Genomic DNA, 26838 nt, shown 5'->3' on the forward strand with positions numbered 1-26838 from the left:
TAACCTCAACTTCTATTGCTTCAACCTGCCACTTCAATATAGGCATGTCCAAAAGCTAAACCTACCACTTGACTATGTGTACCTAATTGGACTATTCTATACAAATCAACAAATTTAACATGTCAGATAATATGTTTGGAGGAAATGATGATATAATCTCAAATGTGGAGATATATTTGTACATGGGCATTTTGAACATACATTTGAATATGAATAAGAGAAAGAAAGAGGTGAAATCTCTACCCAGAAAAATTGTCTAATCTAAAAGACAATAAATTAAATTAAAAGATAATAAATTAACTACTGTATAGGTAAAATATTGTCACATTAAAAGACTTTGTAAACTACTTTGACTCGTGCTCTAAGCCAAAAAAAAAAAAGTTTTAATTAATAGGGCACCTAACTTTTCACACACATTACATGAGCTCATCTTACTCTTCTAACAACCAAGGAAAGGAGAATATTACTAATCTTCATATTTTAAAGCTGTTCTTCATGCCTCAACTCTGAAAACAAGATAACCTCAAAAGCCCTTTCTAGCTCTAAAATGTTATGGTTTTATAAAGTATGCAGATATACCCATTACGCGTAAGTCCTTGTACTATGCAGGACTCACGGATGGTGAGCAAGCAAGCATGACAGGTGGTCCCTGGCCTCAGGCTGCTTATCTACTAGCTGGTAAGACAAGACACATGAATGAAAGGCAAAATAAATACTAAGAGAATTCCTGTCGCCTGCCTGCCTTTGAACTGGGACATCAGCTTTTTCCTACCTTCTGGCTCAAATGAAACATCAGCTCTTCCTGGGTCTCCAGCCTGCCAGCCTTTTGGGGCCGGAACTACACGACTGGCTCAGCTCTTCTGGGTGTCCAGCTTGCCAAACTGCAGGATCATGGGACTTAATTAGCCTCCATGATCACAAGAGCCATTTATTATTCCTTATAATAAATCTCCTTTTGTATGTACACACACACACACACACACACACACACACACACACACACACACATACATATACACACACATCCTATTGTTCTGTTTTTGTGGAGATCTTTGACTAATACCAGTAAAGTACTAGTTCAAGGCTAGCAAAGAAACTTTATGATCAACAGCCAATGATTATTTCTGTAAAAACCTTTTTTTTGTAACTTACTATTTTGTAAAAACTCTAAGGAAGAAAACAACAGGCTCAAACAGACAAAACAGGCTGTATAGAGAATTTTGAATGTGAATCTGATCCTGAAATATAGGTAGAATATGGATAGGTGGAAAAAACAACAAAAAAGAATTTGAAGATGATATGGCATAAACAGAAATGAAGACATGGAAAATTGTGGGACATACACCTTACATACACATTATTAAGTATGTATTATTTGAGAGACAGTAAATTATACATTTTGGCCTGAACAGCTGGCTATCTAATTAAAAAGAAATACAGTTTATAAAGGGCTCTGAAATCAAGTTAAGAAATACCAATTGTCTGGTGTAAATAAGAAGTATCAGCAGAGTTCATTTATTCAAAACAATGATTTTGGTAACTCTTCTGAGTTAATCCAATCTAATATAGTCAACTAAGATAATCTAGGCTAGATCCTATATAGAGAGTATACAGGAGATGAAAAATAAGAGAAACAGGAGGACAAAATTGCTGACTCATTCAACATCGAGAAAGCAAAGATGAGGGGAGTCCAAAGAAGCAGGAAAGGAAACGCACCCAAGGACTTATCACTGGCAAAGAGATATTCCAGGTTGAGCTCCAGATTGAGCACTACACTTCCACTCAGATAAATGTAGGTAATTTAGAACCCCAAAAAATTATGAACAACACTTGATGGAATTGAAAACAATGTGCTTACCATAACTCGTTTACAATTACATGGTTACTTCACCTGAAAGACCAACTATTTCAAAGAAAAAAATCTAGCATTTTTTGTTTCTTATCCCATATTCCTTATACTACATTATTGCTTAAGTAAATATTCTTGAGATAATTAAGAGTCAGATGTTTCAGTTCATCTCCCTTACCACTGTGTTACCAGGAGTGATATGAACCTAATTATGACATCACAATTTACTTTTTTAGAGGTCATGTCATAAACACATCATCCTCCATTTTAAAAAGCTATACAAGTTAACTAAAATAAACCTATCTTCCCATGCTGACCAGACCTTTTTTTAAAAAAGCTGCTGTTAAGTTTTCTTTCCTTTTTAAAAAAAATTTTTTTAGAGAGAGAAAGAGAGCAAGGAGCACAGGGTAGAGAATGGGGGGGACAGAGGATCTGAAGCAGGCTCTGTGTGGTCAACATTAAGCCCAATGCTGGGCTGGAATTCATGAACTGCAAGATCACGACCTGAGCCAAAGGTGGATGCTCAACCAAATGGGCCACCGAGGTACTTTGTGAAGTTTTCTAATACATTTTTCCTTATGGCAGCACATTTTTTATACTTTGCCTGATGATAAAAACCTTCATTTTGGTAGGGGAATAATCATACCTAATAATACCTTTTATTTATATAGTATTTCCTCTGTAATTTCCAAGGATGTGTTTCTGAAAACTCTAGTGTTGGAATTCTGCTCAAAACATCAATGCCTTCCTATTTCATGCAGAGATAAAGTCTTCAAAAGGGACTGTAAGGCACTCCCAAACACACACACACACACACACACACACACACACACACACTGTTTTAACCACATGGACCTCTTGCTGTTTGATGCTACACGGTACACCTCAGGGCCTTGTACTGGCTGGGTGCTCTTCCTCTGGCTCACATGGAGAACATAGCTCCCTCCGCCATCTCCTTCAGATGGTTGTCCAGACGCAGTTTCTCAGTGAGGCTTTCCCTAACCACTTGTTTAAAATTGTATTCTCCCTTCTCTTTATTTTTCTTATTATTCCACTACCAACTGACATATGATTTACTTACACTGTTTGTGCTCTATATCCCCCAAATGAAATGTAAGCTACAGGAGGGCAGGGACTTTTGCCTCTTTTGCTCTCCCCTATGACCTCACTGCTTTATATATCCTCAGAGTTATGTATTAAAAATGAACTTTATGAGTGAATGTATTTAAGACTTTAAAAATAAAGCAAGACTAAGGAACCAAAGTCATGAAAGGTCTTTCCAATATCTCCTTTAAGACCACTAAAATAAACCAATGACGATAAGACAGTAAGTCAAAAGAAAGTCAATGACCTAGGTAATTGATATTGTACAATTAATACTCATTTGCCATCACTTATTATAACTTTGTAGAATTTCCCTAAAAAAGAATGTCCAACAAGATTCTTAAAAATGAACTTCACCTTGATCTAATATACACACTAAAATGCAAAACATCTTTTTTAATGTTACTAACTAATCCTGTATCTCAAATTGGAGTAATTTACAATTAAAGAACACTCCCTCAAAATTCTCTTGTTCAACTAAAAAGATTTTAGAAGTAAGCAGTGTATGCTAGGACTTCGCAAAAGAGGAATCTCTACTTAGATGAGGCTGTTGGAAAGGTAAGGGTAAATGACTATATAGCATTTCATTCAATTTAACATCTATTATCTCATTCCACCCTCACAATTTTATGATACAAGCAGGTTAGGGAATGGAAGAGGTATTCCTTACAAAAAAAAAAAAAAAGCAAAATGACTTCCCACAGTCCCTTGGCTACCCAGTCTTAGGTCCTATAGTATGAATGATGCTTTAAAAAATAGGGTTGAATGCCCCTGCTGGCAAACTCCAGGGTCAAATTTTGTTGTTATGTTACAAGAGAGGAAATCATATCTTGAAAGCAAAAATGCACACTCCTCTCCATGGCAGAATAACTGCAATGTCCAGAAAGAAATGATGAAGACCACTGCAATCTGATATGTGAGGATGGAGCTTCGTCCGAGTCACATGTTCTGACAAGAATGTGACTAAGGGGAGTTGGATAGTGAGGTGATGGAAACAGGCTCAAGTCTGGGGTGCCCTCATAAGGCAAGCACAAGGCCACGTCTCATACTTACCTGCTGCAGTGTGAAGTACTGGAAAGAGCATGGGCTTTGGGGTCTGACAGACTTGGATTCAAATCCCAGCTCTGTTACATACTGGCTGAGTTACTTTGGGCAAGTTACTTAATCTCTCTGAGCCTCACTTTCCTCACCTGCAAAATGGAGATAATACCATTATCAAGATAGTGACCCTGAAGGGATGTTGTGAGGGTTAAATGAGACAATAAATATAAAACTGTCTGCAAGCGGCTAGTACATTAACTTCCTTGTTTTCTTGAACAATACCAACTGGCTCTCCCTATCATCTGAAGTGTTGGTAAACTAGAAATTGTCTTAACAACCGTACCTACTAAAGTTCCTGTCCCATTACCTAGGAACCACCTCAGGAAACTTTAGTGCCAAATTACATGTTCCTGTAATTCTATTACTCAACAGAAGCTGGAGTGTCCAAACAGCCACTTTTCTCTACATAAACAATTATAAACATTCCTGCCAGAACCTTGCCTGGTCTGAGATTTTATAAACAGATCCTAATGACTAGAGATTTCAAATCCCATTACAATGAAAATCCCTATAAAAAACTTATTTTTAGTCCTAGTCAGTAACTAATTTATTGGATGAATATTAGACTAAAAAACTAAATAAACACATTAGTAGTAGTAAATATCAAAATTCACTCCTACATTATACCTTTTCATAAACTAGTCAATAGCCCAAACCAACACTTGCTTTCCTGACCATAATACTAAATATATGGATACATATTTAAATTCTGTATAGCATATGTATTCATATTCTAGGATAACAGAAAAGTAAATTTATTTAACAATGGAGACTATCTATATTTTATTTATTAAAATTGTTATATTTGAATAACCAATAACATAATTACAACTTAAATTTATGGATATTTTTTCATACTAATTCTGAGCCCTCCAAGGAAATAATTCATAATAATTTATGTTTTGTGATTACAGAGGATACATGTTCACTGTAAAAATGCAAACATTACAGAAATGCTAAAGGTAGAAAATATAATTCCCCTAATCTTACACCCTCGTGTCCTCGGATAACCACCAATAATAATTTGGTATACGTTCCTAAAGATTTTATTTTCTATGCATATAATTAAGGCAAGTTTTCATAAGAATTATGACTTGAGGTAATGAAAAGGGAAGAAGTAATGAGGGAAATTCTTCTGTAAACATGCTTGCTAACGTTAAACACATGCTTAAATGCAAAGGACAGAATACAAAACTGCATTTATAGTATAACCCATTTTTATCTATAAACAAACATCAAAAAATAACATTAACCTAGAGGAAAATGCAAATCAAAGGCACACTCAGATAACTTCACACACAATAGGATGGCTACAGTCAAAAAGACATAACAAGTGCTGTTCAGAATGTGGAAATCAGAACCTTCATATATTGCTGGTAGGAATGAAAAATGGTACAGCCCCTTGGAAACAGTTTGGCAATTCCTCAGAATATTAAACATAGAGCTACTATACATGACCCAGCAATTCCATCCTAGGCACAGCCAAGAGAAAGTAAGATATATCCAAACAAAAATTTGTTCATGAATGGTCATTGGCAGCATTATTCACTCTAGCCAAAAAGTAGAAAAAACCCAAACATTCCTCAACTGTTGAGTAGGTAAAAATAATGTGATATCCATAAAATGGAATATTTGATAATAAAAAGAAATGAACACAGAAAAGGAAACAATCAACAAAACTAACAGGCAACCAACAGAATGGGAGAAGAGATTTGCAAATAATATATCAGATAAAAGGTTAATATCCAAAATCTATAAAGAACTTACCAAACTAAACACCCAAAAAACAAATAATCCAGTGAAGAAATGGGCAGAAAATATGAATAGACACTTTTTCAAAGAAGACATCCAGATGGCTCATAGACACATGAAAAGATGTTCAACGTCACTCATCATCAGGGAGATACGAATCAAATTGACAATGAGATGCCACCTCATACATGTCAGAATGGCTACACTAACAACTCAGGAAACAACAGACGTTGGCAAGGATGCAGAGAAGGGGGAACCCTTTTGTACTGTTGATGGGAATGCAAACTGGTACAGCCACTCTGGAAAACAGTATGTAGGCTCCTCAAAAAGTGAAAAATAGAACTCTACCCTATGACCTAGCTGTTGCTTTCTGCAACTCAGGCCATGGAATGACACTTAAGACAGAGCCAAGGAAAGACAAGAAAGACACAGACACAATAAAGACACAGACACACAAGATGCTTGATGCAGAATCCGCTACCCAGTCAAACTGGGCTCCTCTTATATTCTCTCAGTAAATGTTTAGTCAGCAAATGTCTTACCAAAACAATAGATACAGACAGAGGAAGGACAGAGCAGGAACAGCTTGCAACTGTGTGTGGGTATATCTCTGGTGCCGGGGTCTCCTGACGCACTTGGCTGATGACCAGGAAGGCTCTGTCCTGCACATCTTTCTGGAACCTCATCAAGTCTCCTGTTCCCAACGCATTGAGAACAGAAGTCCAATAAGGGCAGTTCATGCACAAGGTCCCAACACCTAGCAAATGCACCACTAGGTATTTATCCAAAGGATACAAAAATGCTGATTTGAAGGAGCACACGCACCCCAATGTTTATAGCAGCACTAAGAACAATAGCCCAAACATCCATCAATTGATGAATGGATAAAGATGTGATACACACACACACACACACACACACACACACACACACACACACAGAGGAATACTACTCAGCAATGAAAAAGAATGAAATCTTCCCATTTGCAACAACGTAGATGGAACTAGAGTATATTATGCTAAGTGTAGTAAGTCAGTCAGAGAAAGACAGATATCATATGACTTCAAATGTGGGCTTTGAGAAGCACAACCAATGAACACAGGGGAAGGAAAGGAAAAATGACAAAAACAGAAAGGGAGGCAAACCACAAGAGACTCTTAAATATGAGAACAAACTGAGGGTTGCTGTGGGAAAAGCAGGTGGGGGAATGGGTTAAATGGGTGATGGACTCATCACTTGGGACGAGCACTGGGTGTTATACGTAAGAGATGAGTCACTGGGTTCTGCTACTAAAGCCAAGACTATACTCTATGTTAACTAACTTGAATTTCAATTAAAAAAAGAAAAGAAAAAAAGAAATGAAGTACTGATACATCCTACAACATGACCGAATATTGAAAACATAATCTACATGAAAGAAACCAGTGACAAGAGATGACATACTATATGATTCCATTTATATGAAATGTCCAGAAGTAAACCTACAGAGAAAGAAAGTGGATTAATAGTTGGTTAGGACTCAGGAGGAGTGAGTCCTAACCAACTATTAATGGGTATGGGGTTTCTTCATGGAATGATGAAAGTATTCTAAAATTGACTGTGGTGATAACTGCACAACTCTATCAATACACTAAAAAGCACTGAATGGACAGGTTAAGTGCATTGTATGATATGTGAATTTTATTTCAGTAAAGCTATTAGCAAATTACATTTATCATTTCTGGATGGTGAATTTTCATTTTCTTATTTACATCCTTTTGTAATTTATAAATTTTTGGTATGACTAAAGCTATTATTTTTTACATCAAAGGGAAAATTAATTATTTTTCAAAGTTCTTCTTGTGAGAATTACAATGATATTATTCTGGGGACTGAGATGAAGTTGCCACTTGGATTTATTTAATTATTCATTAAACACCTACTATGTGTTCCAGGAATTGTCTCGACATGAGAAAAGCTCTAACTCCAAATCAATAAATTACATCAACTTAACACAGACAAGACTCCTCTACTTACTGCAGAAGAGAAATTATACATCAATATCATCACTGCCACACCTGCTTTAATTCTGCACCAAATTTTAATATTCAATTATGTCAAAACGTATCAAGAAACTCCCTCTTCATTAAAATAATGTTTCCAAATTTTAAAACTCCTTTTAATTGAAAAACAACGAGAATGCAACACTTCATAGTTTGATCACAGAAAAGACATACCAAAAAGTCAATTAGCAACAAGGGGTAATAGCTCAAAAACAACAAGAATCATTTCTTTAAGATACTTTTCTGGCTATCAGGCAATCATAACAAGAATTTTGTTTTTAATTTTTTAATGTTTCTTTATTTTTGAGAGAGAGAGAGAGAGAGAGAGAGAGAGAGACAGACAGAATGGGAGGAAGGGAGGGGCAGAGAGAGAATACACAGAATCCGAAGCAGGCTCCACGCTCCAAGCTGTCAGCACAGAGCCCCACGCAGGCCTTGAACCCACGAACCGCAAGATCATGACCTGAGCTGAAGTCGGATACTTAAACAACTGAACCACCCAGGTACACCAATCATAACAAGAATTTTTATGTAAACTTTTACCAAAATTAAAGCAAGTCAAAAGAATTCTTTGGAAACAGTTTGTTCTGAAGTTGAACATAGACTGAAAATACAGAAGAGGAGGAATGGGCTATTTCAAGCAATGGGTTATTTCAGTGACATTTAGCTAACACCTATCAACTAAAAATTAAATAGTCAATCAATCTCCACAGATAATAACATCAAAAGGTGTTGGCGGAAGTGGCCTCATCTAAATTCTCAATTAGGAGAGTGAAACAAGGCAACAGTTTTTTGAAAAACTTCACTGGCTATATATTAAGTGCACCAAGGCTTCATAATCATTGCATCAAGCAGTATTCCTCAAAGGAAAACAGAAAAAGAAAAGCCTTTTCTATAATTTAAAAATTAGAGTCAATGTAGCAAATACTTTGGAGGGAGAAAAACTTGAGAGCAAGGAGACTACATACACTAATCATACTCCAAAAGTATAGTGGAGACATGTGGGCTTGAACAAGGGAAGCAGAAAGCAAAATGGCTCAAGTCAAGCCCATAAACCAGAAGCTACAGGAGGTTATGACCAAATGATTGTAGAAAATGAAAGAAAAAAAAAAGCAACTCCAAGATTTCAAGCAGTAACCAAATGGCCTATGATGCCATTAACCAAAGAATGGAAGACAAAAGAGAAACTGGTTTGAAAATTAAAGAGTTAATAGAGAGTTAACTATTCTTTAAAAATTGAACAAATATCACAAATTCAAGAAGAAACAAGGAGTCAAAAACTCATATGTATCATACAGTAATAATGAAAAGAGTAAAAAAAAAAAAGTGGAGGTCGTTAAGTTTGGTTTTGGACCTACTGAATTTGCAGAAACTAAAGAACTGTATCACTCGTGAGGCAGAAGTTACAGGAAAAAAAAAAGAGAAGTTACAGAAGTTTGGAAATGGTTGGCATACAAGGATAATGCCATGGAAGCCATGGAGGTGGATGAGGACTCTCAAGGAGAGACTGTGAGAGCCCATTTGGGTTAGAAGGATGGCAAAGAGCCAACAAAAAGTGGTCAACAAGACTGAGAATAATTACCAGGGATAGAAGTCCTCATGAATTCCCTTCCTTCTCCAAAAGCATACAGAAGAAAATCAAATTTTTAAAAAAGCTACCATTTATATTTATCTTAGTAAATTCCAGTGGCAGATCTAGAATTTCCAGTTAGGTGAAATTAGAGGAGAGATCTGTTCGAAGGGCTTGAAGATGCTTTTATTATATTAGAAAATACTAACTGACCACATGAAAACATTAAGAGAAAGAGTTTTAAGGGAAGTAATTCCTCTCCTCTTTGGCACCAACACCTTTATATTCTAGCTATTGCCCAGAACAGGTCACCTAATCTTTCATCCCCATAATAAGTTATTAGATAGATGAGGAAACCGAGGCTGGATTGGACTAGCAACCTGCTCAGGGTCACAAATTCCCCCTGAGCAACCTCATCTGTGTTCCTTTAGCTGTCATGGCTCTTTATAACTTACTAGGCTTTCTCATTACTCATCTTGCTGTACTGTTAGCTCCTCAATGATAGTATTTGTGTCATTCATTTCTGTATCCCTACAGACAGGAATAAGTAAATATTGTGTTGAATTAAGCATATGAAAAAACTAAGTAAAAATAGCATCAAGAAAGCCAATAGGGGAAAGAGTTTCAAGAAAGTGTCAAATGTACAGAGAGCCATCAGTATATCTGAAGTCACCATTGGCACTGAGCTGATATCCCGTAGTATTTATTGAACGCCTACTATATGCAGAACAATGTGTTAAGCACAAAGGACACGGAAAAATAAAATCTGGTACACGGCAAAAGGTTTTCGGAGAAGTAGCCACATCTAAATTCTTGATCAGGAGAGCAAAGCAAAGAGCCAGGCCTGTAATTGCCTACATCTAATTTGGCTCGGGTAAATCTGGACAACTTAAAAGGGTCACAGTGCATCCTTTAATAAAACTTCTGATGGGGCACACGAGAAGAAAAAGGGCCAGTGCACCTCAGTCTCGGTGACGAGAGTCGGTGACCAGAGAAGCCAACTCCCTCTGTAGTCTCTAGCCCCCAAGCAGGGCTGAGACTGCCCCTAGCTGCCAGTCCGTGGTCGGGGGCGGGAAAAAGCAAGACACTTACCGCAAAAGGCACCGCTACGGCTGTGGCCCAAAGGGGCCGGGGATCCCTTCGCGAGGCCCCCGCGCCGTGGGAAGAAACCAAGAAAAGCAAGGATCAGACAGACAGGTGCGATCCCACAGCCCGACTTCCCAAACTACACAAACTAGGGCTCCAGCGCCCAGCACCGCGACGCCAACTCCCACCAGCTGGAAGACCGACGATTGCCACCGAACCTTCCGCCCAATGAGGAAACGTCACCACTCCGCGAAGTCCAGCCTCTCATGAAAAGGATACACTTCCGCTTCCGGGGCACCTGCCGAGTTCTTTCAGTGCTTTTACTGAAAGGGTTTATTGAAATGTTTCTTTGCTTCGACTGGCTTTTGGACATTCCGTTTCTTATTGCCCAATCACTGCAGCAGCAAAGTGGCAAGATAGGATGCTCCCTAAGAATGCGATATAAGGAAAGAATTCAGGCCTCGAGAAGTAACCTTAAGAAAAAGTGACTGGGCTGTGCACTGCCAGCTGAGACGGGAACAGTGAGAGCTGGAGGTGCGACTCAAAGTAGGGTTTCCTTCCTAGGCGCACGTAAGAACACCTAAAAGGGGCGGGGCTTTAGGGTTTCGCAGCCCCAGGAGGCGGGTTCCGAGGTGTCGGATCTGGTGTGCGGCCCGCACTCCGCATGCGCGTGCGCATTGCGAACCTTCGCCGGTGCTGTTGTCTTCTCCAAGATGGAATTTCGCTCCGCGCAACAATCAGTAATGCAGCTGCTACGTACGGTGGCTCCGGCAGACCTCCCAGCGCTGCTCGAGTGGATGAGAACTACCCGTAAGCGACCAGAGGCACACGCAAGTGGTTGGGGCAAAGATAGGTGCTGACCTTGGGGACTTAAGACAGCATGAGGCCAAAAGCCTCCTAGGGGTCGCTGTGCTGGTCTGCTCCGCCATATGAAAGGTTGCCGGGGCGGGGGCACATTTTAAACCTTAGCAGGTTCAGAGTCCAGTTTGGAATTGGGTGCAGGGAGACCTGGTTCTGGGTTGTTTGTGATTGTGCTGCAGACTTCACACAAGCCACTAGAAGCTCCTTGTGCCTAACCCTTTTCTGAAGGAAAAGAAGGGGTGGACGGTTTCGCCCTCCCCACCCCACCGCCTTATCCCACCAATTTGTGACTCCCGGGAAGGTTAGTTATTACCTGAAAAAGCACTTTCCAAAAGATGTTTCACGCTGTAGCGCAGGAAACTTTTACCCTGCAAGCAAAATCACCTGTAGCTAGTGCATTTATTTTCTCAATTGGAAAATGGACCATGAATTTAATAGCAGTTTTTCCGGGATGAGGCAAGGGATAGAGTTTTTATTCATGTGTGCTAATAAGTTCCAAACTTGACTTCTTCCTAGAACTCTCTTTCTTTGTGATGCTATTAGTCAATCAGTGGGTTTGGGTATTTTTACCCAAAGTAAAAGTAAAGTCAGACACTTTACACATTTGGGGGGATTTAATTGAAATCCCAAATTGAAATTAGCTTGGAAAACTGATAGTTGAGAGTTAGCCTGGGAAGCAGACAAAACCAGACAGGTAGATTCAAGATTGAAATTGCGGAGTCAAAATATGCTCAGTCTCATTTAAATCTTGTATTGCCAGTTTTATCTGTCATACCCAATTGTTCATAAAACAGTACTAGTTTCTTTTTTTTTTTTTCCTGCATTCCTCAACACAAGATCTTTTATTCCAAAAGACCTTGAGTGCCTACAAAAAAATGCCACCTACTGCCTGGTTCTGGCAATTGCACAATTACTAAAATATTCCTATCGAAATTTGTTTTGTAAAACCTTTTGTAATCTAAATCTCCAGTTTCAGAGACATCAGTTGAGAGTTCCATTTTTCAAAATCAGGAAAACTTGCAGGCGTGTTTTGGATGATAATTTTGTGAACAAGAAGACCCAGTATCACAGGCTTAAGAGTACACTTTTACTTTTTTAAAAAGCTCTTTCTGTGCCTTTCTCCAGCAGATCCTGTAGTCAGAGAGCTCATGCAATTGTTTCAATGATTTAAAAAACAACAATGAATTTCTGAGAATATTTATTGAGTATTTTAAGAAATGAAGGTGTCACTTTGCTTTAAATGGAGTGTTTTAACATAAATCTTAAAAGGCAACTTACTAGTATACCTTTTTTAAGTGGTAAAATATACATAGCATAAAATTTTACCATTTTAAAATTTACATTTAAAATACATTTAAAATTTACACCATTTTAAACTATTTTTAAGTGTACATTTCAATGACATTGCATACATTTACATTGTGCAACCATCACATCTGTCTCCAAAACTTTCTCATCTTCCCAAGCTGAAATTCTTAGTATACTTTTTTATGAAGTGGCTCTAAAGAGAGCACAAAAGATTCTTCCAGTTAACCATTTTTTATTGTTCTAATTTCCTTCTTCAAGGAAAAGAAAGTATCTTTTATCTCTAGCATTGTCATTTGCATAATATCTTATTTGTATGACATTTTCTTAGACATTTAATAAGTATAATACTCTTTAAATTTTTATACTATATTAATAGGTATTGAGTATGGCATTTTGAGAGAGAGAGAGATTGAAAAGAGAATGAGCAGGGAAGGGGCAGAGAAAGAAGAGGACAGAGGATCCCAAGCAGGCTCTGTGCTGATAGCAGAGTGCCTGACACAGAGCTGGAACCCACACCCATGAGACCATGAGCCAAAGTCAGACACTTTACGGACTGAGCCACCCAGGCACCCCGGAATATTCTTGATCTCTGAAGGAATAGTGGGATTATCACAGCAAGACCTGAGGTCCTCTAGGATCGGGCTGGTAGAACTAGAAGCTTGAACAAGGGCAGAACCAAGCACATGTCAACGCCTAATAAACTGAAGATGTAGAAAAAATAAAGATGGGAGTCTACATTTTTACCTTGGTACAGCTTAAGCCAAAAATCTAGGAAGAGAATGAATACCAATGTAGGAAGAAGAACCAAGTCTGAGGGCAAAGCACACAAAGATCCACCCCCCCCATAAATAAATAAATACATGGAATTAAAAAAATATAGCAGGACCTCAGCTAATCGATTCCGATCTTGTGGCAGAGCATCTGTTCTCTTCTATTTCCTGTATGTATATAAAGTGGGCTCTTGATCTAGATTTCAAAGTGTAGGAAAGGGACTGCAATCCATTAAGTGAGGAGAGCTGAGAGCCAGAACTGCAAGTGCCCCCCCCCCCCCCCCCCCCCCCGTTAAGCATATTTTTAAAAAATACATTCGAACAGCTATCTGTTAAGAAATGCTATTCTGAAGCCACCGCCTGAATTTTCTTAGATATGCAAATACAAATGAGTAAGCCAAACACACAGCCCAAAGGAGTTTCTATTAAGAATCAAATTACAAAGGATAGAAAATTAAGTTTTGCTCTAAGAAAATTAACAAAATCATCAAAAAATATTTAATGTGTAAATAAGATAACAGCAGGTGACTAGAAGCTTCACTGTATCCTATATTTTAGGTATATCTTAACTGACCAGAAGTGGACCTGTTTGTGAGCGGCAGCTACAGAGCTGTTGGAAGTTCTTTGAAATTCCCACAAATCTAAAAAGCAAAGCCAAGTTTCTAGTTATATTTGTCAGAAAGTATACCATGTCAGTTCCATATTGTGTTACCACTGAGCAAGTATCAGTATAACAAAGATATTCCAGTCTTTATTGAAACCATATGAATTTATGAGGTAACAAAAATAGTTTTTTGTTGTTTTGTTTTGTTTTGTTTTGTTTTTCAAAAACTAACAAGGTGTACTAAGCAAATTGGTACTCTTTTTTAAATTGGTACCTCTTAAAATTTTTCTATCAGATCAAAATAATTATACTTTTAGGGCGGCTGGGTCAGTTAGGCATCTGACTCTTGATTTTGGCGTAGGTCATGATCTTGCGATTTGATTTCTGAGATCGAGTCATGCATCAGGCTCTGCACTGAGGGCACGGAATCTGCTTGGGATTCTTGCTCTCTGCCCCTCCCCCACTTCCATGCACATACACTCTCTCAAAATAAAATAAACTTTAAACAGCAATTATACTTTTCTCTAAAGAATTAATACTTTTCTCTAAAGTACTTTTGTACTTTGGGACACCTGGGTGGCTCAGTCAGTTGAGCATCCAACTCAGGTATGGTCTCACAGTTTGTGAATTCAAGCCTGGCATCAGGTTCACTCCTGTCATCGTGGAACCCACTTGGATCCTCGGTCCTTTTTTCTCTCTCTGCCTGTCACTTCCTTACACTCTCCCTCTCAAAAATAAAACATTTTTTGACACGCGAGAGAATAAAGTACTCTTGTACTTTAATATTTTTGTCTGTAAAATAAGCATGATATATAAAAAGGATAATATCATGAACAATTGGGTTTATCCCAAGAATCCCCTGTTGGTTTAACATTGTAAAATCAGGGGCACCTTTGTGGCTTAGTCAGTTAAGTGTCTGACTCTTAATTTTGGCTTAGGTCACAATCTCATGATTCAGGAGATCAAGCCCTACATGAGGCTCCATGCTGATAGCGCAGAGCCTGCTTGGGATTCTCTCTCTCTCCCCCCTCCCTCCCTCCCTCCCTCCCTCCCTTCCTTTCTCTCTCCCCTTCCTTCCTCTCTCCTTCTACCCCCAGCCCCTCTCCTGCCTGTGTGTTCTCTTTCCTCTCTCTAAGTAAACATTTTTTTAAATAAATGAATAAAATATCATAAAATCAATGTAATTCACCATATTCAGTAAAAAGGAAAACTATGTTATTATCAATAGACCAGGAAAAGCATTCGACACCATACAACACCTCTTCCTCATAGTAACTCTCATCAGACTAGGAGTAGAAGGGAATATTCTCAACCTGATAAAGGGCACCTGTGAAAACTCTACAGCTAACATCATTCTTAAAAGTGGAAAGACTGAGTTCTTTCCTCTAAGATCAGAAATGACAAGGATGTGTACTCATCACTACTATCCAACCTCATAATACAGCTTCTAGTCAGTTTACAATATGGCAAGATGCTCAACCAGGCTCTAACTCTTCTTGCCATCCTAGCCTAGGCATCAGGCGTGTGAGTAAAGAAGCCGTCTGAAATGCCCGGTCCAGTTGAGCCTCTCTTACAAATAACATTGCTGTGAATATTCATGTGCAGATTTTTGTGTTAACATAAGTTTTCATTTGTCAAGAGTGCAATTGCTAGGTCATACGGTAAGTGCATTTTTAGTTTTATAGAAACCATCAAACTGTTTTCCAGAGTGGCTGAACCATTTTTATGTTTATACAAACAATATATACGAGTACTCAATTTCTCTACATCCTCACCAGCATTTGGTATTATCAGTATTTTTTTTAATACTTATTTATTTTTGAGAGAGAAACACACACAGAGCATGAATGGGGGAGAGGCAGAGAGAGAGAGGGAGACAGAATCTGAAGCAGCCTCCAGGATCCAAGCTGTCAGCACAGAGCCTGACGTGGGCCTGGAACTCACAGACTGTGAGATCATGACCTGAGCCAAAGTCAGATGCTTCTACCGACTGAGCCCCCTAGGTGCCCCAGTCAGTATTTTTTTTTATATTTATTTATGCATTTTGAGAGCCAGAGAGAGAAAGGGCAAACAGAGAGAGGGGGAGAGACTATCAGCACGGTGCCTGACATGGGGCTCAGTCTCACAAACCATGAGATCCTGACCTGAGTTGAAATCAAGATTCAGACACGTAACTGACTGAGCCACCCAGGCACCCCATCAGTATTTTTTATGTTAGCCATTCTCTTAGTTGAGTGATGTATCATTGGCTTTTAATTTCCATTTCCCTAATGTCGTTGAACATCTGTTCGTGTGTTTATTTGCCATTTCAATATCCCCTTTGATGAAATATCTGTCCATGTCTTTTGCCCAATTTTAATTGTATTTTTTCTATACTGCCATTTTGAGAGTTCTTAATGAATTCTAGGTATAAGCCCTTTGTCAATATATATGGTTTGCAAATATTTTTCCAAGTCTGTAATTTGTTCATCCTCTTAACAGAATTTGAATTTTATTTATTTTACTTATATTTATTTATTTACTTTTAAAATTTAAATCCAAATTAGTTAACATAGTGTAATAATGATTTTAGAATAGAATTTAATGATTCACCCCTTACATATAATACCCAGTGCTCATCCTAACAAGTGCCCTCCTTGATGCCCCTTGCCCATTTAGCCCATTCGCCCACCCAACACCCCACCAGCAACCCTCAGTTTGTTCATGTATTTAAGAGTCTCTTACGGTTTGTCTCCCTCTGTTTAGCTTATTTTGCTTCTCTTCCCCTATGTTCCATCTGTTTTGTGTCTTAATCTCCACATATGAGTGAAATTGTATGATATTTGTCTTTCTCTGACTTATTTTACTTAGCATAATACTCTCTAGTTCCATCCACATTGTTGCAAATGGTAAGATTTCATTCTTTTTGATCACTGGGTAATATTCTAGTGTGTGTGTGTGTGTGTGTGTGTGTGTGTGTGTGTGTGTGTGTGTGTATACCACATCTTCTTTATCCATTAACCAGTCAATTGACATTTGGGCTCTTTCAGTACTTTAGCTATTGTCTGTAGTGCTGCTATAAACATGGGGGAGCATGTGACCCTTCAAAGCAGCATTTTTGTATCCTTTGGATAAATACCTAGTAGTCCATTTGCTGGGTCATAGGGTAGTTCTGTCTTTAATTTTTTTGAGGAACCCCCATACTGTTTTCCAGAGTGGCTGCACCAGTTTGCATTCCCACTAGCAGTGCAAAAGAGATCCTCTTTCTCTGCATCCTCACCAACATCTGCTGTTGCCTAAGTTGTTCATGTTAGCCATTCTGACAGGTGTGAGGTGGTATCTCAGTGTGGTTTTGATTTGTATTTCCCTGATGATGAGTGATGTTGAGCATCTGTTTGTGTCTGTTTGCCATTGGGATGTCTTCTTTGGAAAAGTGTCCATTCCTGTCTTCTGCCCATTTCTTTGTGAATTATTTGTTTTTTGGGTTGTGAGTTTGATAAGTTCCTTATAGATTTTGGATACTAACTCTTTTTCTGATATGTCATTTGCAAATATCTTCTCCCATTCCATCAGTTGCCTTTTAAATTTGCTGTGCAGGAGCTTTTTATCTTGATGAGGTGCTAGTAGTTCATTTTTGGTTTTGTTTCCCTTGTCTCCAGAGACATTTCAAGTAAGAATTTGCTGCAGTGAGGTCAAAGAGGTTGTTGTCTGTGTTCTCTAGGATTTTGATGGCTTCCTGTATCACATTTAGGTCTTTCGTGCATTTTGAATGTATTTTTGTGTTTGGTGTAAAAGAGTGATCCAAGTTCATTATTCTGCATGTCACCTTCCAGTTTTCCCAATACCACTGGCTGAAGAGGCTGTCTTTTTTTGTCAAAGATTAGTTGGCCATACATTTGTGGGTCCATTTCTGGGTTCTCTATTCTGTTCCATCGATCTATGTGTCTGTTTTTGTGCCTGTACCATAAACTGTCTTGATGATTACAGCATTGTAATACAGCTTGAAGTCCTGAATTTTTATGCCTCCAGCTTTGGTTTTCTTTTTCATCATTACTTAGGCTATTCGGGGACTTTTCTGATTCCATCAGATTTTAGGATTGTTAGTTCAAGCTCTGTGAAGAGTGCTAGTGTTATTTTGATAGAGATTGCATTGAATATGTAGATTGCTTTGGGTAATATTGACATTTGAACAATATTTGTTCTTCCAGCCCATGAGCATGGAATGTTTTTTCCATTTTTTGTGTCTCTTACTCAATTTCTTTCATAAGCTTTCTGTAGTTTTCATTGTATAGTTTTTCATTTCTGGGTTAGGTTTATTCCTAGGTATTTTATGCTTTTGTTGAAATTGTAAATAGGATCAATTCCTTGATTTCTCCTTCTGCTGCTTCAGTATTGATGCATAGAAATGCATACAATTTCTGTACCTTGATTTTATATCCTGCACCTTTGCTGAATTTGTGGACCAGTTAAAGCAGTTTTTTGGTAGATTCTTTTCGGGTTTCCACATGTTATCTGTGAAAAGTCAAAGTTTGACTTCCTCCTTGATGATTTGGAAGCCTTTTATTTCTTTTTGTTGTCTGATTGCTGAGGCTAGAACTTCCAACACTATGTTGAATAATAGTGGTGAGAGTGGACATCCCTGTCATGTTCCTGACCTTAGGAGATATCTTTCAGTTTTTCCCCATTGAGGATAATATTAGCAGTGAGTCTTTCTTATATGGCCTTTGGGATCTTGAAGTATGTTCCTTCTATCCCTACTTTCTTAAGGGTTTTTATCAAGAAAGGAATAGGGGCGCCTAGGTGGCACAGTCAGTTAACCATCCAGCTTCAGCTGAGGTTATCATCTCGCAGTTCATGAGTTTGAGCTCTGCATCAAGCTCTGTCCTGACAGCTAAGAGCCTGGAGCCTGCTGGGCATTCCGTGTGTCACCCTCTCTCTGCCCCACTCCTACTTGTGCTCTCTCTCAAAAATAAATAAGCATTTATTAAACAAAAGAAAGGAGGGGCGCCTGGGTGCTCACTCAGTTAAGCGTCTAACTTTGGCTCAGGTCATGATCTTGCAGTCCATGTGTTCAAATCCCACATCAGGCTCTGTGCTGACAGTTCAGAGCCTGGACCTTGCTTTGGATTCTGTGTGTGTGTGTGTCTCTATCTGCCCCTTCCCCCTTCTCTCTCTCAAAAGTAAATAAAGATTGAAAAAAAAATTTTTTTAAGAAAAAAGTATGCTGCATTTTGTTAAATGCTTTTTCTGCATCTCTTGAGAGGATCATGTGGTTCTTATCCTTTCTTTTATTAGTGCAATGTATCACATTGATTGGTTTGCAAATATTCAATCAGTCCTGCATGCCAGGAATGAATCCCACTTGATTGTGGTGAATGATTCTTTTAATGTATTGTTGGATCTAGTTTGCTAGTATCTTGTTGAGAATTATTGCATCGGTGTTCATCAAGGATGTTGCTCTGTAGTTCTCCTTTTTGGTGGGGTCTTTTTCTGGTTTGGAATCATGGTAATGCTGGCCTCGTATAATGAGTTTGGAAGTTTTCCTTCCATTTCTATTTTTTGGAACAGCTTCAAAAGAATAGGTGTTAACTCTTCTTTAAATGTTTGGTGGAATTCCCCTGGAAAGACATCCAGGCCTGACCTCTTGTTTGTTGGGAGTTTTTTGATTACTGATTCAATTTCCTGGTTATGGGTCTGATCAGATTTTCTGTGTCTTCCTGTTTCAGTTTTGGTAGTTTATATGTTTCTAGGAATTTGTCCATTTCTTCCAGATTGTCCAATTTATTGGCACATAATTGTTCATAATGTTCTCTTATTGTTTGTATTTCTACAGTATTGCTTGTGATCTCTCCTCTTTCATTCATGATTTTATTTATTTGAGTCCTTTCCTTTTTCTTTTTGATCAGTCTGGCTAGAGGTTTATCACTTTTGTTCATCCTTTCAAAGAGCCAGCTCCTGGTTTCATTGATCAGTTCTACTGGTTTTGTTGTTGTTGTTGTTGTTTTCAAGATCATTGATTCCTGTTATAGTCTTTATTATTTCCTTTCTTCTGCTGGTTTTGGGCTTTATTTGCTGTTCTTTTTCCAGCTCTTTTTGGTGTAAGATTAGGTTGTGTATTTGAGACCTTTCTTCCTTCTTTAGGAAGGTCTGGATTGCTATAGACTTCCCTATTAGGACCTCCTTTGTTGCATCCCATAGGATTTGAACTGTCGTGTTTTCATTCTCATTGGCTTCTGTGTACTGTTTAATTTCCTCTTTAATTTCTTGATGAACTCATTCATTCTTTAGTAGCATGTTCTTTAATCTCCAGGTATTCATAGTCTTTCCAAAATTTTTCTTGTGGTTGATTTTGAGTTTCATAGAGTTGTGATCTGAAAACCTTCAAGATATGATCTCTTTTTGTACTTGTTGAAGGCTGATTTGTGACCCAGTAGGTGATTTATTCTGGAGAATGTTCTATGTGCACTCAAGAAGAATATGTATTCTGCTGCTTTAGGATGAAATGTTCTGAATCTATCTGTTAAGTCCATCCATTCCAGTGTGTCATTCAAAACCATTGCTTCCTTGTTGATTTTCTACTTAGATGATCTGTCCATTGCTGCAAGTAGGGTGTTGAAGTTCCCTACTATTATGGTATTATTATTAATGAGTTTCTTTATGTTTGTGATTAATTGATTATTTGGGAATTCCACATTGGGGGCATAAATATTAACAATTGTTAGATCTTCTTGGTGTATAGACTCCCTTAATTATGATATAATGCCCTTCTTCATCTGTTGTTACACTCTTTATTTTAAAATGTATATTCTCTGATACTCTGGCTTTCTTTTGGCAACCATTAGCATGATGGGTGGTTGTCTATCCCCTTACTTTCAATCCAAAGGTGTCTTTGGGTCTAAAATGGGTATCTTGTAGGGGTGCCTGGGTGGCTCAATTAGTTAAGCATCTGACTTCAGCTCTGGTCATGATCTCCTGGTTCATAAGTTTGAGCCCCACGTCAGGCTTTGTGCTGACAGCTCAGAGCCTGGAGTCTGCTTTGGATTCTGTCTCCCTCTTTCTCTGCCCCCCCCTCTCAAAAATAATAAATAAAACATTAAAAAAATTTTTAAATAAAGTGGGTATCTTGTAAAGAGCATATTAATGGGTCTCGTTTTCTTATCCATCCTGATGCACTATGTCTTTTGATTGGAGTGTTTAGTCCATTTACATTTAGACTGAGTACTGAAAGATAGGAATTTAGTACCATTGTGTTACCTATAGAGTTGGTATTACTGGTGATGTTCTCTGGTCCTTTGTAATCTTTGTTGCTTTTGGTCTTTTTTGTTTTGTTTTGTCTTTTCTCCACTCAATTTCCTGCAGGCCTGGTTATTAAACCAGGAGCTCCTTAACTCTTTTAGTTTTTGTGTATCTGTGAAACTCTTTATCTCTCTTTCTATTTTGAATGACAGCCTTGCTGGATAAAGAATTCTTGGCTACATATTTTTCCAGTTCAGCACATTGAATGTATCATGCCACTCCTTTCTGGCCTGTCAAGTTTCTCTGGATAGGTCTGCTGCGTACATCATCCGTCTTCCCCTACAGGTTAAGAACTTTTTTTCCATTCTTTATATGATCATTGACTTTCCACCATATCCTAGATATTTTGGATATTATGCCAGGATCATTTTGATTATATCTCAGATAGTTTGGATATTATGCTAAGACTTGTTCCGATTCGAATCTTATATCACTAGGCTGTTTGTTGCCTTGCTTAGTTTTAACATGTTGGTTCTGGCCTGCTTGTGTGGGCTGTAGCTCTGATAACAATTTGATTTTCAGTGTCCTTGCAGTGCTGTTCAACTCTACCTCGTTCTCTCACACTGTTGCAGCTCTTGTTCAATCTATGCTGATGTCATGGGGAAAGACAGTGGGCTGCCCTCACTTGGTGAGCTGCCTTCCTCTGGTGGGAATAGGCGACAAGCAATTCATGGCCTACCTTGCACCACTGAGCATATAGCTAGGAGATGCCAGACCTGGGTTTCTTTATGCCACTTTGTAGATGGCCTGAAGACTAGATAGTCTGCTGCTCACCCAAGTGTGGAGTGGGGATTAGGGTTCCTTAGTAGGTCTCTGTTGTTCTTCCCCTTTACCAGTCTTTGGCAAGAGATAGCATGCTTTTCTCAATTCTTTTTTTTTTTTTTTCCTGTCTTACGCCTGTTAGTGGTTCTGGGATGGGTTTCTCTGGTGCCCAGTCCAAGCTACATAGAAGATAAAAAGAAACCCCAGGGAACTCACTGCAGTGACTGTTCTTAAGTCCTAAGTTCCCTAGACAGTTCACCTTCTTTCTAGCTTTTAGATTCCTACTTTATAATTGGCTGTTAAATTATTTCCAGGGTAGTTAGTTGTAGTTAGAGGAGAGGAATCAAGGAAAGTGAGGAAAGTTGCCATCTTGTCTGGAACCAGAAGTCCCCTCAATAAATTTTTAAAATTTCAACAGGGACTTCAGGGTAACATGTGATATAAATGAATAATAAGTTATATATATATATATATATATATATATATATATATATAGTGACATATAGTGCACTACACTATTTAATTATGCACTATATGTCACTAGATATAAGGATATTGGTAAGGTAAGACTAGATGTTGAAGGTAAGAATTCATGGAGGGGCGCCTGGGTGGCTCAGTCAGTCAAGCATCTGATGTCGACACAGGTCTTGATCAAGTGGTTCACGGGTTCCAGACCCACTGTGAGCTCTGTGCTGACAACTCAGAGCCTGGAGCCTGCTTTGGATTCTGTGACTCCCTCCCTCTCTCTCTTTCTTTCTCTCTCTCTCTCTCTCCCTCTCTTCCCCCCTCCCCTGCTCACACTCTGTCTCTCAAAAAATTAAATAAATGTTAAAAAAAAGTTTTTTTAATAAAAAAAGAATTCATGGACACAAAATAATTTGGACAGGCCCTTGCTGCAAAAGGCTAGGTCATGCAGTTGAAAGGAACAGGATGAATGGGAAGGACCATAGAAAACAACTGGGGAGATTTTGCCTTCTTTTTTCTTTTTTTTTTAATTTTTGAAAGATATACAGAGTACAAGTACACGTGGTAGATAGGGCAGGGAGAGAGGGAGACACAGAATCAGAAGCAGCTACAAGCTCTGAGCTGTCAGCACAGAGTCCTATGGCAAGGCCTGAACTCACCAACTGTGAGATCATGCCCTGAGCTGAAGTCGGACATTCAACCAACGGAGTCACCTAGCCGCCCCGAGATTTGCCTGTCCAGAGCAGAACTTATGTTAGGGGATAATAAAAATAGAAAATAGGATGGTTAGATTCAGTTGATATAGAGGGTGTTGAATATCTAGAGTAGGATTTGATAGGTTGAAAAGTAGAAAGACATCCAAAAATTGTAAGGGAAGCGAGTGACATGAAAGGGAGGTTTGAGTGAAATTATTTTAACGTGGATGTACAAGGTATGTCATAGTGGGGGGAAACCAAGATCAAGGAGCTTGATAATGTTTTTATCCTAGTATCTAAGTGTGAAGTGATGACTGTGGCTGAGGTGGTTGGAGCGGGAATAAAGAGGAAGTAGGATTTACCAGCAAAAATGGCAGGCCTTGAAACTGACTAGGTGTAAAAAGTGGGGCTTGATTCATAGACTGTCAGTTTTGGTGACTTCTCTTTCCTCATATATTTAGTTAAATATAGCTAGGAAATTTTTAAAGAATTAATGTTGCCCTTCAGAGCAGCTTTTCTTTCTACACTCCCTTTCCCACCTTCATGTGTAATTTGAGGAAAACTTTACTGTCAAGCAACTGATTAACACTTTTCTTTCATCTTTTTCCAGGCATAGTACTGTTACAACACATTCTGAAATAGCTATTATACATGTTAAAAGATGTCAGTAATTAAAGAAATGCAAATTAAAACAACAAAGTGTGTTTTTATGGTAATATTTACTGCTGCAAGGGTTTAATGAAACACATAATATTTTCTGTTAAAGAAATTGGTATCATCTTTCAGGAAAGAAATTTGACAGTATATAGCAAGAGTTTTAAAATGTTTAAGTACTTCTACTTCTAAGCATTTACAATAAGCAAATGATCAGAAATGCAAAGAGGTAATGGATGCGAAAATGTCAGTTGCAGTGTCCTTAATTTTTCACAATTAGAACTATATCTAAATGTGCATTAGAAAGAGTAGTTAAATAAATACACAATGGTGGAATATTGCACAGCATTTAGAAATGATGTCTTAAGGAATTTGACTTCAATAAGAGTAAATAGTTAACAATATAACATTAGGTGAAGTCCAGATTTACACACTTCAGTAATATCCTATCATATCATGCTCTTTTGATGTGTCTTACAGCCATTATTAGGGCAAAAATGTCTTGCTGTCCTTTTCATAAATTATTTGCCAACCACTACAGATAATAAAACAAATTTTAGCAGCCTCACACTAAAAATTTCCATAGTGCTCAATAATATTAGCTATAATTATTGAAGTTCTCTTAAGAACTTCCTTCCTAGAAAAATATACATATTTATGTATACAGCCATACAGCTTTAAGCCCTTTATAGACCACAAAAGTCCCATATGTGGATCCTCTTTAACTAGGGCCACACTGAAGAGTTATTGTTGGGGGCACCGGAGTGGCTCAGTCAGTTGAAGTCTAACTCTGTGTTTTGGCTCAGGTCAGGGTCTCTCAGTTCATGAGTTCAAGCCCCATATTGGACTCATGCTGACAGCACAGAGCCTGCTTAGGATTCTCTCGCGCGCGCGCGCTCTCTCTCTCTCTCTCTCTCTCTCTCTCTGCCCTTCCCTTGCTTGTGCTCACTCTCTCTCACAATAAATAATCATCACTGTACCTGAAGAAACCTCTTTTTGCTCTTAAATGTGGTTGAATCAGAGTTTGTTACCCAGGGTAAGAGTTGCCAGTTCTCTTTTTTGCCTAATATCCTTGGTATTGGGGTAAAACAAATGCGGTCTTCTTCATTCAATATTACCTTTTTAAATGACTGAATTTAATACATGGTTTCATAGTATCTCTCAACTGATAATGCTCACATTAATTGAAGTATTGACTCTGGAATAAACATATTTCGCCAGAGAGACAGCTGGAAATCTATTGTGATGGCTTAGAATTTCCAGCCATTCCCATCTGTCATTGTTCCAGCTTCCCCGATCTTTAGATATGACTCTTCAAGACACTCTGTGGCCTCCACCATCACTATCACCCCTTCCAAATTTATTAATCACCAAGTAGGAGTAGTGATCAGGGCCTTAGATACTACAGTGTGATAGGAGAAGAGAATAAACTAAGGTAGTCATTGATTAGAGAACTAGACTGCCAATGTTAGTTCCAGGGCTACATTTAAAAGGTTCTTTGCAGATGGCAAAAGATATGGCTGCCACATCATACAGAGAACTGGTCAGAGGTGGGGAGAAAAGAAGACTCTAGTAGTGATAGAACTGTTACTAACCAGCTACCTTCTTTGCTATGGTATAGTAATTAAGAGTTCAGACTAAGACCTGCGATCAAACCCCAACTCCACCACCTTCTGGCCAGTATGACTGAGGCAAGTAACTTAACCTCTGACCTCAGGTTTTTTGTTGTTTTTGTTATAAAATAGAAGAAATAATCATAGTACCACCTATAGGATTTTTAGGATTGTGTGTGAAAAGCACTTTACCAAGTCTAGGATGCCTGAAGTGTTCATTTGGTAAATGTTGTATTGCATTAAAGGTGATGATTCCTCTCAGGCTGAAACTAGAAAAATGAGTTAATGTTTTAGAGAGTCAGATTCTGGCTCAGCATGAGGAAGGAATTCTGTCCCTAAATGTGTTCCAGCAAAGACTAAGCAGCTATCATATACACACATACACCCACACACTTACACATATATACATTATATATATATATATATATATATATATATATATATATGCCTGTGTATATATCAGAGATGCATATGGATGGGCCATTCGGTAATAGGTTATAGTCTAAGTTCCTTTTTTGCTATAAGGCTCATTTTTTTAAAGTTTATTTATTTTGAGAGAAAGAGAGAGAAGCATGCAGGCACGTGAGCAGGGAAAGGGCAAGGAGGGAGAGAGAGAGAATCCCCAACAGGCTCCACAACTCGGGGCTCAGTCTCATGAACTATTGAGATCATGACCTGAGCTGAAATCAAGAGTCAGACATTTAACTGTCTGAGCCACTCAGGAGTCACCTGTAAGACTCATTTTATAAGGCAGACCCACATGAAAACTATGTGTTATTAATACGGTTGTGTTACAGGATTAAGTATCTTAGTTTAACATGATGAGATTTTTTTGGCTTCCCTAGTGATACCGTTTATGAATTGAGAGAACCTGCTAAGGATCACTGGTGGGAGTGATATTATTAGAATTGAATGTGAGTCATAGAGGCTCCCAGACAGTGTTCTATCTGCGGAGGGAAGGAAGCTAAGCAGATGTTAGGTATTAATTAGCACCTTGAGAAAATTTAATTCGATTTTACAAATACAATTTAAAAAGCCAATTTTTTGAAAAATGCATCACAGATGCTGTTTAAGTTCCACCTAAAACAGTTCAGGATGAATTTTAATAGTATTTTTGTCTCTCTGTGGTTTATATATTGCCTCCTTCTAGAAATGACTTGTAGCAAGAGCTTAGAACATTATGCTAGATAGGTGAGGAAAGAAAAAAGGGTTCAAAGGCCTTCCTACATCATTTCAGTGAGCTGAATCTTTGTATTAATTACTATTGCCCAATGTGAAGTTATGCAGAGAAAGATCCTTTGTATGTCAGGCACAGAGTAATATAGCA

The 26838-nt window shown here is 38.3% G+C and overlaps 2 protein-coding genes across 5 annotated transcripts in view; one reads left to right on the forward strand and one right to left on the reverse strand.

The window, feature by feature from the left end:
• Positions 1 to 10748, reverse strand: part of SRP54 (signal recognition particle 54) — a 42702-nt gene extending 31954 nt beyond the window's left edge. Inside the window, exons 1-2 of one of the 4 annotated variants that reach the window (XM_029951648.1) lie at positions 1859 to 1968; positions 773 to 881 (exon numbers count right to left, since the gene is read on the reverse strand). The gene's annotated coding sequence lies outside the window, so the exon portion shown is untranslated. Of the gene's footprint in view, positions 1 to 772; positions 882 to 1858; positions 1969 to 4006; positions 4097 to 10510 lie in introns of those variants that run through there. The other 3 variants (XM_029951646.1, XM_029951647.1, XM_029951649.1) reach the window with 3 other exon arrangements.
• Positions 10749 to 10827: 79 nt separating this feature from the next.
• LOC115301686 overlaps positions 10828 to 26838 on the forward strand; it is a 37254-nt gene continuing 21243 nt past the window's right edge. The window contains exon 1 of the mRNA XM_029951652.1: positions 10828 to 11314. Within this exon, the coding sequence (XP_029807512.1) occupies positions 11218 to 11314 (97 nt within the window). The 5' untranslated portion in view covers positions 10828 to 11217. The remainder of the gene's footprint in view (positions 11315 to 26838) is intronic.

This window comes from Suricata suricatta, chromosome 9 (genome assembly GCF_006229205.1).
Source record: "Suricata suricatta isolate VVHF042 chromosome 9, meerkat_22Aug2017_6uvM2_HiC, whole genome shotgun sequence".
NCBI lineage: Eukaryota > Metazoa > Chordata > Mammalia > Carnivora > Herpestidae > Suricata > Suricata suricatta.